This window comes from Catharus ustulatus, chromosome 3 (genome assembly GCF_009819885.2).
Source record: "Catharus ustulatus isolate bCatUst1 chromosome 3, bCatUst1.pri.v2, whole genome shotgun sequence".
Lineage (NCBI taxonomy): Eukaryota > Metazoa > Chordata > Aves > Passeriformes > Turdidae > Catharus > Catharus ustulatus.
In genome coordinates, this window is record NC_046223.1 from 19,142,411 (window position 1) to 19,156,863 (window position 14,453).

The window sequence follows — 14,453 nt, forward strand, 5'->3', positions numbered from 1 at the left end:
GCGGGACCCCGCGCGGGCGGGCGGCGACCCCGGGCGGTGCCGTTGGGGCGTCCCCGTCCCCCCCGGGGGCCGCCCCGCCACCGCCCCCCGGCAGCCGTGGGGCCGTGCCCACCGCGGCCCCGGGCGGCGGAAGTGTGTGTAGGGGGCAGTGCAGGAATTTCCTGTGACGTCCCGGCCCGGACTCCATTAGGTGCAGCTGGGCTGAGAGGAGACAAACCCGGCGGGCAGCGAGCGGAGCGGGCCGGGCGCCTGGGGCTGCCGGGCGGGGGCTCAGGGCAGCGGCGGCCGCCATCGCCAGAGGGAGCCCCGAGCGGGCGGCGGCGCTGCCTCCGGGACCCCCGGCGGGCGCAGGGCCCCGCTCCGCCTCCCCTCGCCCCCGCCGCCTCCCCCTCCTCGCCCCCCCGGCTTCCCACCACGGCCGCTCTCGGCGAGGAAACTCTGGCCTCCGCTTCCTCCTCCTCCGACTCGGACACCGGCGGAGCCTCCCCGCCCCCGCGGAAGAAAGCCCGGGCCTCCCCGGCGGCGGCGGTGGAGGGAGCAGGAGAGCCCGGGGCTTCCGCGGGCAGAGCAGGCCTCACCTCGTCCCAGTCCCCCTCGGTGCCCGCCGGGCTCGCCCCCGCCGCCGCCCCGCTCAGAGGCAGCAGCAGCAGCGGCGGCATCGCTAGCAGCGCCATGCAGGCCAACGGGGCGGGAGGGGGCCAGCAGCAGCAGCAGCCGCCGCAGGGCCCGGAGCTGGGCTGCCTGGGCGCCCAGAACGGCGAGGCCTCGGCGGGCACGGCCGCCGGTGACCAGCTGGCCCACGCCAACGGGCTGCTGCCCTCGGCCAACAGCGGCGGCCCCGGCGGCGGCGGCAGCCCCGGCGGGCTCGGCGTCAACAACGGGGTGCCCGCCGCCGGGGGGCCCGGCCCGGCCGCCGCCGAGCTGGGGGGCAGCGGCGGCGGCAGCGCCCTGAAGAAGAAGAAGCGGCTCTCGCAGTCCGACGAGGACGTGATCCGGCTGATCGGGCAGCACCTCCACGGGCTGGGGCTCAAGTAAGTGGCCGCGGTGGGCGAGGGGCAGGCTCCTTCCTTCCTCCCTTGGTTTTGTGCGGCGCCCTGAGCGGAGGGACCCCCGGGGAGCGGGGCAGCCCCGCACACACGCCCGCCGCCCCCCGCTCCCTCCGCGGGGAGGGTCCGGCGCGGGGTCCCCATGGAGGATGGGCAGCCCGGAGCGGGTAGGAGGGCAGAGGAAGGTAGCCCCGGCGGGGGGGTTGGTAGCCAAAGCTGCCCCGTCGCGGCCCGGTGGTGTCCAGCAGGGGAGAGCAGTGCCCGGCTGCCAGGCAGAGCATTGGGGCAGGCCCGCTCCCGGAAAAATGGAGCCGGAGCTGTGTTTTCCAAGCCTGTGCCGGTGTCTAGCAAAGGGACAGGACAGGAGCTTACCCTGCCAGGGATGGCAATATGGAAGTCGAGTTGCACACCGATAAGGCTAGATCAATACAAATGTGTTAGTGGGGGAGAAGTTATCTGGTAAACATAATGGAGCCCGCAGCTGGGCGTGGGGGGGCGGCTTTTCGCAGATGAGCTCCAAGATTTGGCTTGTCAGCTCGGAGGAAGCGACACAAAGTAAACTGCCGCTTAAGCAGGCGGCTTGGCTTCCCTCTGGAAACCTTTGGCCCTCTAAATGGTGAAGGCCTCTCTAGATTTGTGCTGGACACGTGTTTTTGCTAATAATCTTACTTGTAAACAAGAAATGAGGATGTTGGGCCTTTCTTAAAATCAGAATAGAGAAAATAATCTCCCAGTGGAATAGGGGAAGTCTCAAGTATTTAATCATAACGCTTTGTGAGTAAAGCTAAAGCTAGCCAGTATGTCATCATTTTGGAAGGAGGGTAAAGAAGACCTGTAATGTGCTTATGTAGCCACAAAAGAAGTCTTCAAAACACTGCAGAATGGGTCAGCCATAAAGAACATATTCTATAAAATAAATTGCCTCTGACACAAGAGGCAAGTTTACAGCAGCACACAACTCGTGACTATTCATAGATGACACCACAGTAAATAAGCTATTTTTAGTATAAAAGGGGGAGGGCTACAGGTCCCTGAGTTTGTTTATTTTTTTTTAAGGAGCCAGTCTTTCAAGAAGTGATGAAGAAGTAAAAATTAGGCCTGTGCCAGATGTTGTAGCTCTCCCTGTTCTTTTAGGGGGGAGGTAGGGAGGGGGCAGGGGATGGCAGCCAGTAGCTAACAGCTTTCTAGACTCTATCTTCCTTCATGAAGTTTATCTTCTGTGCAGGGCTGGCTGTTTGTGGTGACTGGTAAGTCACATACTTTATGGTACTTCAGCAAAGCTTTCAAGCTCCTTGACAACTTGCTTTAGGTAGAGGTACCTTTTTACATATCTCAGGCAGCTGAGGTCATCTTCTTGAACAAGCATCTGAATCTGATCATCATATTCTTGTTTTATTAAAGTTACTTTAAAGTATGGTAAACTGTTATCATGGCAGGCGGTGTATTTGTGAGGGTGAAACTGGTCGGGTTTTTTTACACTGTATCTCTCCTGCAGCCAGACTGTTGATCTCCTCATGCAAGAGTCAGGATGTCGTTTAGAACATCCTTCAGCTACCAAATTCCGCAATCATGTCATGGAAGGAGAATGGGATAAGGTAACGTAGGGCTTATAGGACTGTATTAACCACTGTTGAAATTTATAGTATCTATGAGAGAATTCAAAATTCATCCTCCTTATATACTTTTTTTTTCTTATACTGATTTCTGCAGGCTGAGAACGACCTGAATGAACTTAAGGCCTTAGTGCATTCTCCGCATGCAATTGTGGTAAGAGGCACACTTGAACTCTTTCAGAGCTGTGTAGTTGGACTACTTGTAGTGGTGTAATTTTTCACTATGGAGTTGGTTGTCCATAGTTCTTTTTTTCTCTTTTTTGTTTACTTTAAGATGCTTGCATGCTATCTCAAACATGATAGTAATCTGAACTTTTAAAATTCTGTTATAGAATGTGAGATAGGCAGCCCAAAAGTATTGAGGCTAAGATTTGGTGTACTGAATGTTAAAACTCTATTAAGCATACCTAACTGATAAAATATAAATCCTGTCACAGTCCTAAAATAGGTCAGTTTCTGTAGAAACTGCCTATGTTGAATACTAATTTCAACCTTGAAATACTTCTTACAATATCTGTGTTTATAAGAGTTAGATTTTCTTGAGGGAAGATAAGTTTAGAAATAAAATGCACTAGTACTAATGTGGAGTTGGCATTGTAATAGCACATTACAAGAATATAGAGGCTGCTACAGACCATGAACAATACTGTTGCTTTTCCAGATGGCTTTTAAAGAGAAAATGCATTTGTATTGCTGTTTGTGATTTTTAGAGCTTTTTCTCTTTGGGTGGCTTTTTTTTTTAAAAAGATAAACCTGGAAATAGAAGGTTGGTGGATCCTGTGACTTGATAGCTACAATATGTGTTGTTATGATTTCATTGCTTGGAGTGAAGTGTTTTCTGTTTTGATTTTTGGATCTCAATATGAAAGTCATCACTTGGCTCTTCAAGGAGCTTGTTCTCTTGTGTTCAAACGTTTATTTTAATGAGATGAAGTTAGAACCGCTATGGTCACTTAGGAAGCAAACTGTATCAAGGCTTTCTGAAGTGTCTGTGACTGTAAACAATGAGGAATCAGCTGATGGCTGCTTAGTTCCACTTCTAGCTGATTCATTTGTTGTCAAGACAATTTCCTGTCTGGTGGGGGAGGGAGAGAAAGAGAACAGGAAATGAAGTAGGAAAAACAGATGTTTAGCAAAACATCAGTGGGTACTTGACAGAAGTTTACATTTGGTTCTATTAATTTGGTCAAAGCTTAGCACCTCTTAATTAGACCAGTAGTTCACTTTCTCTTTAGTCAAAGACCTGAAGGAGTTGAGAATATTGCGTGCAGCTTTCAATAGTTTGTGCAGTCTGAAAGTATGGAACTGCCATCTGGGAATATGAATGGTCATTTGAAAGGAATTTTCTCATGTTTCTGAAGTTACAAAGTTTGTCTGTAGTATTCAAGTGTTTTGCATGTCAGTGAGTCAAGAGGTTTGAGTTGTCAACATAGTACTTTTTGGAGAACTCAATTTGAGAATATTTCCTTCTGCCCTTCAGGGCTCCAAGAGCATTCTTTAGTATTGATGTCTTAACTGGTTCCGTAAAGCTTGGTGCAGTAAAAATGCTTGGTTTAGGCTGAACTTTACCTGAACCAATATTAACTGTTTTCTTTTTAAAGTTGACCTGCTTTATGTAAACTTGATATAATTTAAAACAGGTAACAGTTTTGACTGTCTTCCATGTGTAAGGCAGCCTTATTTGCAAGGATAAGTTGAGCTTGCATGTGTTCTGTTGCGTGCACAGAGTCTCCTCTTCCCTCCCTGTCCAGCTTTTGTGCACATGGTTGAGGTTCTGGGTGGGTGTTAGTGCTGTCAGCAGCTGGGAAGCTAGAGAAAGATCATTACAGGTAAGGAGGGATGCCTTATGCTCTGTAGGTATTCCCCCCTGCAGTAAAGTCAGAGTAATGAAAGTGATAAATGTCTTGATCGGGAAAAGTCCAAACAAGGTGCTGCTGCAGGTAGCTCTTTAAAAATAGAAAATTGGATATTGAGTTTCCTGACTTGTGACTCACACTGTGTGACTAGATGTTTTAAAAATGTGTGCATACAAGAAGAATGGGTACCTAAAAATTTAGATGACACAGAGTATTTAACTAAGTAGGGTGTGTGTTTTGTGGTTTGTTTTTGGTTTGTGGTTTGGGTGGGTTTGTTGTTTTTTTTTCCTTATAGTTAATATGACCTGGACAGAATAACCAGGATACCTAGTTGCTTTTGAAATGTCTGTTCAGTGAGGGGAAATGTGTATGTATTCTTAAAATCCTACTCGTGTTTAATTTCCTGATTTCTGCCAAGTGCTTTAAGGTGTACAGGTGAAAACACTCAATATGAAATGGCTGATGTCAATTTTTCAAGCTTTGATGCAGTGTGTTGATATGGGGGGAGGAGGGTGTGGCAGCACACGGGACAGTTTGCTATTTCTATTTGTGTTAACACAACTGAGTGCTGTACAGTATGTGATTAGTCATGTTTACTTTTCCAGCATATAAGATACAGCTGTCTTAGAAATTCTGTAGGAAAACTTTGTAATTGAATCAAGCATGATGTTTTTGCTTGAGTAACAGTTAGAAAACACCAACTTCAAGCCGCCCTGAGGTTTTGCTTACTTTGGGGCTACTCAAGCATGTGATGTCATCTGTCTTGGGTACTTAATTGCACCTAGGAAGAAACTTGGAGATTATTCCTCTACAGCTATCTAGAAAATACCTCAGTTTGTTCTCTTTACTTATTCCAGAGGTATACAGCCTGCAGCAGGCAATGCAATCTAAAAAGTGAGTTAAATATTATCATTTGAGTGAAGTGCTCCACCTGCCTGCATGATGTCCCTCTTGCTACCAGCATTAAGGGCAGTTCCCTACTGGATTTAATTACTCCCTGTGTGGAAGGACTTGATATGGTTGAAACCTCATTAAATTCCTTGCTGAATTCTGTAGAGAAGAATGTTTTCTGCCCTTTACATATCCAGGGCATTTAAGTTTTGGATTGTTTTTAAGTGCTTTCATCAGTGTTTTACAAAACTATCAAAGTGAAAGACTACAGGATAAAGAAAACTGAGTTCTTAGTCCTGCAGGCTGTAAGTAGATAGTTACTGTGTTGAGTTTGTTTTGAAACATATGCCAATAATTTCACCATGTATTTTAGTTACCTATTTAATTTCAAAGAGCAGTTATTTCAGCAATGTTTACTTATTTTGCACTCCTAGTACATGAATAAAACTGTTGTGGAGCTTGTTAAGATATGTAGGTTGAAAAATAACACCAAAATCTAGACCTAAACTTAGATTATTTTGCCTTTTGCTCATTAAATTTCTGAAGATTCACTGCTGGTTACAGTTACTGATCAGAATAGCCCAATTTCTTGTCTGTGGCTGTATGTTTGTCCTGTTCATGTCACAGTTTTGTTTGCTGAGGTTTTCACCTTTGGTTATGTGGTGATGGTGAGTTATGGTACATGCCAGACTTCCTAGAATTTAGGATTCTGGAAGAGGCTTTCCTAACGCTTAGGACAAGGATGGAGTATGGTACTAAGCATTCATGTTAGTAATCAAAAGCTGTAGATTGAAGAGAGGAAAATGCTAATACTGCATACATTGAAACAAACAAACAAAACCCTGTAAATCTGTTAACTCTTAGTTTTGCCCCAGGGTAATCCAGGTTCAATTTACACTTAAATAATAGCTTATAGAAACAACAAAGTAATGCACTTTATCCTCATCCTTTCTGCAGAGGTGAAAGGGTGAGGTAGTAATAACTGAACAAAACCAGCCAGACTGCAGTGCTGACACTTGGATTGGACTTTTCCAAGGGTCCTTCAGGGTGAGGAATCTTGGCTATAAGATAGCAATGGTGGTTTCTGAGTTTTAAATTGTTCAGCGATAATGAGTGTAATGATGTTGAATTTCCTTTGCAAACACTGAGATAACTCCCAGGCACTTGTGTTACTTTGGTATGGTTTCTATTATGATCATTTTGATTTCACTTTTTGTAAGGCAGCTAAAAAATGTGGAGGAAGAATAAGCTACTTAGTCAGTGGAGTTTGTGCTTTTGCTTTACAGCTGTCAATATTATGAGCAGTTCTCTTTGCTTCTAGAAGAGATTGTTTGGGCTGTAGAAGAGATGATGTACCCAAAATGGTCTTGGATTTTGTAGAAGGTGGTGTTGGAAGAAATTAGAAGTACTTCTAGGACAGCATAGAGGAGTTGAGAGAAATCTATTTGTTAGCAAAATCACTAATTGCACAGAAATGAGAAGCAGGAGATAGTGTGTCCCAATGTCAAAAAATGACTTGCAGTGTGATGTTACTAGAGTATGACTCTTGCCTTAAGGAAGTTGATGCCATTGTTTGAGTATGCTGTAGGGTGAGTTCTGGAGCAGTTATCAAAATAGCTTGAGTATGCTGTAGGGTGAGTTCTGGAGCAGTTATCAAAATAGCTTAAAAATTGAATTTAACTTCCCCATCAAGACTTTAGTCCCTGCCCTCTACTATCGATAAGTTACTATTTCAAGTTGCTTATCTCTTAGTCTAATTCTCCATTATGGGAACACTAGATTGCTGCATGAAATGTATAATACTTTGTTTTTCTGGAGGCCTTTATATTCCTGATATGCCTAAATCACTCATGGCACCAGTGACCTCTTTTTTAAAACATACTTTTTAGCCTAGAACTGAAATTGCACCTCTTTGGCAACAGCATTCTGAGTGGTAGTATTCCTGTAATGCTTTCATGGAGTTGCTGGGGCTGATGTATAAAACCCATGTTACAGGGTTTTTCTGCTCTCTTTACTTTTTCCTCTAACAAAATGAATTTAATGTTCCAAGTCCTGGAAGTAAGGAGGGAGGAAAGGTAGGTTATCACATTTAATGGAAATATGATATAAATTGAATAAATATTATATGCAGTGAATGGAGAAGGGGAAGATAGAGAGGGATTACAGTTTTTATTACAAACTGGAAATACCAGGCTGTTTTTTATCTGGTGGTGATCATCAGTATGAGGTGACCAAGAACAGTGAAATATAGTGTGTGTCTGCTACCTGGGCATCTCCTTGTGTCCTGGAGAGCAGGTGCATGGCTAGTGGAGGAAGTTCTTATCCCTCCTGCTGCTGGAATATAAGCAAACAGTGTGGGGTCTGCTGGCCTGCTGCATGGAGCCAACCACCGGGCTTGTAAATAATTGGGATATCTTTCATTTGGTTTTTCACATGTCAGAACATTGAAAAAATTCTCACCTGGAAGAACTGTACAGTAATGGTCTAATAATTCCAAACTCAAATAAACTAAAGAGCTGGATTGGGAGTGCAATACAGGTTTACCTGTCAGATACAGGACAGCAGAGCACTACAGACAAGTTTGAACATAAATCATCTTTACTGTGTCATGTTTTATGCTTCACAAAGCTGTGTGGTAAGTTAATGGCACTGTATGTGGAAACCTTATTCTTTTGAAGAACTGAGTGTCTCTGGAAATGAAAATGCTTTATGTTTTAACTTTGGATTTAGCATCTAGTGAGCCTTAAACTTTCATGTGAGCTTTAATAGGACAGGAACATCTTAAACTTCCCGATTATTCCTCTACTTAAGGAGGCTGGCAGTGTGTTTGAAACTAAGTAAACATTGACCAAATATGAGCATGAAAATAGTGAGGTGCCTGAGGTCTGATGAAAGCAAAGGAAACTGGTGATTGAGCTGGTGGTGCATTCATTAGAAAAGCAAATGTGGTTTGCTACACTTTATCTCCAGTCTGTCTCACCAGTTTGTCTAAGTGTGTACATTTTCCTCATTTTCCTCTTCAACCTGATGCATTTTGTGGACTAAACCTGTCATTTCTGTCTGATAACTGGAAGCAGGAAAGAATGTGTACAAACACAAGATACTTGGTTACATCCAGAAACAACCAGTGTGTTTCTACTAAAATTAGTATTAGGAATTTCTAGGCCTTCAGGTTTTTTTTTATACAGTAGCTTAATGCCTGATTTACTTTTTTTTTTTTCCAAGTTACAGATATTTGTTGTTAGAGTAGCAGGCTTGATTATTTTTTTTAAAGAAAACAACCAAAAACTGTAAAAGTGAAAGGAACACTGTGAAGTAACAGCACTTTAATTCAGTATTGAATTGACTCCTAAATATAGGAAACTATTATTTTCTGTAATCCTGAAAACAACCCTGAAGGAAAACCAGTTAACATGGAACTACAAAAAAAAACCCCAAACCTCAGGCAGTGTCAGTTTGTTACTGTTATGTTAGGCAGCTACACAAACAATCCCTGTCAACACCTGTGTAAGCAGTGTGAGAACTTGTTGAGTTGTCCTCTTGTGTTCTGTGCTGTCTTGCAGTCTTAAATATGTGAATAGCTGATTTGGGGCCCTTTTCTTGATAGAATGTTTCGCTGGAAAGCCTGTCTAATGCAGGGTTTGAAGGATGATCACTAAAGAGAGAGCAGGTGAAAAGGGGACCAGTTGTAACAGGGATCTGAGGAATGAGATAAGAAGGTACGTGGAACCCCATCAGGCAGGGAGGAAATTAATGGATAGCTTAATTACTGCAATGTTGTTGAAAAACCAACAAAAGAAATTGAGTAATGAAACATTACTTAGAGCTGTGTTTCTGAAGGGCATAGTAGAATGGTTTCTACTGTTCTGTTTAGGCTCAAACGTTTTCTGAAACTTCAGTCAACCTTTTTCCCCTGACTGCTGCTTTCTGTCATGTCAGAGGATGAAGTTTTTGCTGCTGCAGCAGAAGTACCTGGAATACCTGGAGGATGGCAAGGTCCTGGAGGCACTTCAGGTTCTACGCTGTGAACTGACGCCTCTGAAATATAATACAGAACGCATTCATGTCCTCAGTGGGTAAGTGTTTGGACTTTGAGAGCTCGTGCAGAGAAGATTTTTAAGGAATTCTGTAGCTTTTGATAGCTGATGTTGTGAAAACTCAAGCTGCATTAAAGCTACTATCCTGGTGAATAATAAGCTGTACTGAGATGTGATAAAATGCTGTTCAGTAGCCTGATGATGATTTACTTTAATATTGCTAGAACCCAAATTAGTACATAGGTATGGTCATCTGTTCTTGAGAGTTATTAGCCAGTTAACTTACAATTTAATTAAGTGGGTATAATCTGGTTTGTTCTTAGATGAAAATAACACATTTCTACCTTCCTAAAATTGCATGTGTTTTGTTTTCTTTTTTTTCTTTGTATGAGCAGTTTGCAGACATTTGTTCAGAAGACATGCATTTGTGAAATAGTTCCCTGCCTTTTCCCCTCTTGGTCTCCAGCTTAAGTTACCTGATCCCAGTTGATTAAAAATGTTATGATCTGTATGGTGCTTAAAAGTGAAAAGAACTATTCCAAAAAGACTTGGTCTGTTGGTGTATGTGCACTTTTGAAACAGGTACCTGATGTGTAGCCATGCGGAAGACTTGCGTGCAAAAGCAGAGTGGGAAGGGAAAGGAACAGCTTCCAGATCTAAACTTTTGGACAAACTCCAGAGTAAGATGTTCTAGTGTTTAGAATTTCTTCTTACCTCTGTAATTTGCACATCCCAGAGAATTGACTGTGTTTGCTGGTTGGCTGGTTTTTTATTTCTTGGTTCATGGGGATACCTTTAGATGCCTTTACCCTTTGGTCTTCTGTACCTAACCTTTTGCTGTCTCTGATAAACTGTTTATAATAAGGGCTGTTACTTCTTAGCTCTGCTGCATGCAGTAGTGATCCACTTGGTGATTAAATGTGTGGTTTAGGGAGGGGTTTGTGTGTGTGTGTTATAAATGCCAACCACAGTGAGTGGTGGAAACTAAATGTGGGCTATAATCAGTAGTGATACTGGTACTGATTGATAGTGGTCTCATACTTTGCTCTGAATTATGGTTTCTCCTCTCTTGTGGCTGTTGCTATACTCTGTACTAGAGTTATAAAACCCATTATATTCTTTATTTTCATAGTGCTGATAGAGGATTCCTTAAAGGAGCACAGCTGATGGTGTTGTTATACAACATTACAGATCTTGTTAAATACTGGGTTTTGAGTTAACTTGTGTAAATGGTGCTTGTTGGCCAGGACAACATACTCTGTAATAGCAAATACCTTGCATACAGCTCCACTTTCCAAAAGTTCATGCTTCTAATTCCAGGTGTATAGCTGTAAATTCACCAAGCTGTGTGCTATTATTTACTAAGGTCTCTTCCAAAACCACTCAAATCAAAGTATGCTGTTACTTGACACTTGCTTTTGATAAGTCTTTTTTTTCTTCATTTGTTTGTGTTTTTTTCCTTCCTAACTCCTCTGAAGCCTACCTACCCCCATCAGTGATGCTTCCTCCGAGGCGTTTACAGAACCTGCTCCGCCAGGCTGTGGAACTCCAACGGGACCGGTGCCTATATCACAACACCAAACTAGACAGCAATCTAGATTCTGTCTCGCTGCTAATAGATCACGTTTGTAGTAGGTAAGACACCTTCCTGACTTCCGAGATGGGCAGTCTTTCTTGGTCTTTTAAAATAGTCTGATTGTTAGCAGAAATGTGAAAACTGTTCTGAGCTGATTTAACAGGATTTTACTGGGGAAAAAACAGTTCTCTCTAAATGAGCAGTGGAGGTGGGGAGTAAAAAAGGTGTGTAGAGGAGATTTTGGTGTCTGGATGTGGGGTAATGGGATCAGACTGAAGCTTAAAAATTTTAATCAGATTGGTATAAAAAAGATGCTACTATGCTAATCCATAACGATTTATGTCTTGCGATTTTGGACAGCCAGTCTGTTTATTCATCACAACACAGGATTGCTGGGATTTTTCATTGGAGAATCAGTGGTGTGTTGCTTATCCAGACTCTGCCTTCAAGGTTCCTGGGATGCAGAAAGCCTGCTGAAGCATGCTTCCATTAACTCCACTTTCACCTGTAACTTTTAAGAGTGGACACAGGTGCTATTAGACACAAAGGTTAAAACAGAGAAATGTGCAATGGGTTTTTCTGAGTTATAACATGAATAATAAAAAACTATTCTCAAATTTGGAAGGTAGTAAGAATTGAGTGTCTCTTATGCCTTTTATTGGCTCTTTAGACTGGATAACCTTTTTTTTGGTGAGAAACTGGAGTCTGCTTCTGAACCTTCAAAATGCAATACTCTTAAATAGACAGGAAGATTTGTTTTTAACAAATGGCTGACTTGAGCAGTTTTTCCTCATCCAGCAAAACTTGGCTAAGGACCTAAAAACTCAGTGTAGCTTTTATGGAAAACTGCTGTGCTGTGCATGGTGGATTAAGGGAATGAGGGCTATATGGGATATCCTTATATATTTGTCCTTATATATGCAACAAGCTAACACTGGACTTACAGGGGAATTGTTTTCGGTTAAAGTTAGCTTATCTAATTAAGAACTGATAAACTTGCTTATAGAAATTTTCTGTACTCAGCTGCTTTGACTTGCATTCTTGGGTTACTTGGAATCAGTTTTTAAAGATGCAGACTTCCATAGTACTTGGCTGTAGCCATCTTAAATTTTGAAAATTACTGTCTTTCGCACTTTATGTATTCAAGTAGCCTTTTAGCTTACAATTTTGCTGCACTGCATTGTTTCAGCAGCTCTGTGTGTGTGCACACATTTGAATGTTGCCCATTTTAAGAGCTGTTGGAAATGATCATATACTGGTATTGTGGCTTCCCTCCTTCAGAAGTGAGTCTTAAAATCAGACTGCCTAGAAGAGATTTAACCTTTAAGCAAGTCCAAGAGTAGAACTGGATGTTGTGCAACAGGTTTGAAATTACTAATCAAATCCCAAGGAGCATTCAAGATAACTGTGAAGAGCTTGATTTGCTGAAACCAGGCTACAGAGAGCCAGATAAAAATGAGACTACATGCAACAAACCTGGATTTGAATTTCCCCCATCTGAATCTGTTTGCTGACACAAATGTTTTGCCATAGTTTGGGTTTTTGGTTTGTTGGTTCCTTTTTTGCCACTAAAGTAGTACTTCCTAAACTTGTGTATTTGCTGTGTATATACATACATAGATACTCATGGTTACTGTAATTTAAGAAACTCCCAACAACAACAAGAACCCCCCAAAGAGTACCCAAAAAGCCACTGGAAAAGAAAGGCTTCCATTCTGTTCTCATCCTATTGTAGCTGCCTGTTGCAGGGGTGTGAGTGCAGTTTGTGATGTGCTGTACCTGCTGCCATGCTTGGGCATAGTGAGGTGAGTTAGACAGTGGAAGCCAAATTTTGATGAAGGTGACAGAAGTAACAGTAGTCTAATAGCTTTGACAATTCAACTCCCGTGCTATTTAATTAATGGAACACTGATAAGTTTCCCTTTTTTAGTTGAAACTAAACCCTTTTGGATTTATGGCAATATTTTGGTTAAGCATGCTTGAATTGCATGAACAGGCAAAATGTTTGAGTAAAAACTCACTTGATTAAGAGCAGGAGATGTGAGTGAGGCACTACTGGGAGTGAAGGTGAAGGATTTAATCTTATTGTGCCAGAGATTTTGATAGTAGAGAATTGGTACTCCTTGGGGATGATGATTTTTGGTTTTGAGAACCTTTGGCCTAGTTGTATGTGTTGGGGTTTTTTCTGTTAATTTGGGGTTTTTTGTTGAGGAATAAATCTCTCATTGTAGGTACAGGGAATAAAAAGGTAGATATTTCGTGTTTTATTCTATAATTTTGAACCTGTGTAAATACAACAACAGGAAACTTTATTCAATGCTTTATCTCAGTAAGTTCATGACACAATTCAGGTGTTTCATGTTGCACAGAACAATTTGTAATGAAACACTTCAAAAAAGATGAAGAAAAACCTTTGAGCTTCAGTAATATCTAATTACCAAAACTAGAAGCTGTTAAGACAACTGGTTCTGGTTTCTTATTTCAAGGCTGCTGCTATTTTCTTCCGTAGCCGGGTTATTTAATGTGGTTTTGCTATCTGTGAAGTCAAACTTGTGTTTCACTAATTCAGTGAAACAGTTCAGTGGGAGCACTCTCATCTAACTGAGTTGTGAGCAGCATAATTCAGTGTTGAGATGTGTCTGCAGCAGCTCTGATACCTGTGTGTCACCCCTTCTAGGAACCTCAAGGTATCTTACTATGAAAACTGTGTGCTCCAGCATTATCCTGCTTGCTTTTCATGTCCACAAAACCTTGGCTGCTTTTCCTAAGTTTTAAGATGGAAGAGCTATTGTTCCATAGAGTACTATTTTGAAGTTAAATGTGCTGAAAAGACTTTCCTGGGACACAGCATGTCTCTTGTACTTTGTGTGAATTATGGATGCAACCTCACCTCCTAGGGAGGTTGCTGCTCTGAGCAAAAACATTAGTTTATAATATTATGGCTAAATAATAATGAAACGCTGCTCCTGTAGGTGCACATCTCTGTGTAAGGGATTGCCTACTACCTTCTAGACTTGAAGGAAAACAAAGTCTTCTTTCATGAGAGGGGCTTTTTACCTTTGGTTCAGTGTTCTTCCAGGGGCAACCAGGCAGTTCCTGGTCAGCTGAAAGCAGGAGCAGATCACACTTGAGTTTCTCTATAAACAAGTAAGAATGGACATACCCAAGGAAGCCAAATGTGTACATTTACATGTACATTTTAACCCTCTCTACATAAGACAGAAAATGAGACTGTATGGTTGCTGAGTGCTGCTTGATAGTCTTTAAGCCCAGACTAGGAAGCCTCTTCTGATAAAAGAATGTGGACTGTGAGGGTGCAGAACACTGTGTGAAGCAGAAGTTTTTCTAGCTTCAGGGAAGTAGTAGCTTTTTCAGGTGTCTGTCAGCCTGGCTACCACCAAACTGTATTTATAAACATGAATGTGAAGGAAGTA

General features: G+C 42.5%; 1 protein-coding gene across 1 annotated transcript in view; it reads left to right on the plus strand.

Annotated features, from left to right (window-relative positions):
* Positions 1-383: 383 nt before the first annotated feature.
* Positions 384-14,453, plus strand: part of WDR26 (WD repeat domain 26) — a 31,645-nt gene continuing 17,575 nt past the window's right edge. Inside the window, exons 1-6 of the mRNA XM_033053940.2 lie at positions 384-1,031; positions 2,542-2,641; positions 2,757-2,813; positions 9,346-9,482; positions 10,026-10,123; positions 10,922-11,078. Coding sequence (XP_032909831.1) covers positions 673-1,031; positions 2,542-2,641; positions 2,757-2,813; positions 9,346-9,482; positions 10,026-10,123; positions 10,922-11,078 — 908 coding nt within the window. The 5' untranslated portion in view covers positions 384-672. The remainder of the gene's footprint in view (positions 1,032-2,541; positions 2,642-2,756; positions 2,814-9,345; positions 9,483-10,025; positions 10,124-10,921; positions 11,079-14,453) is intronic.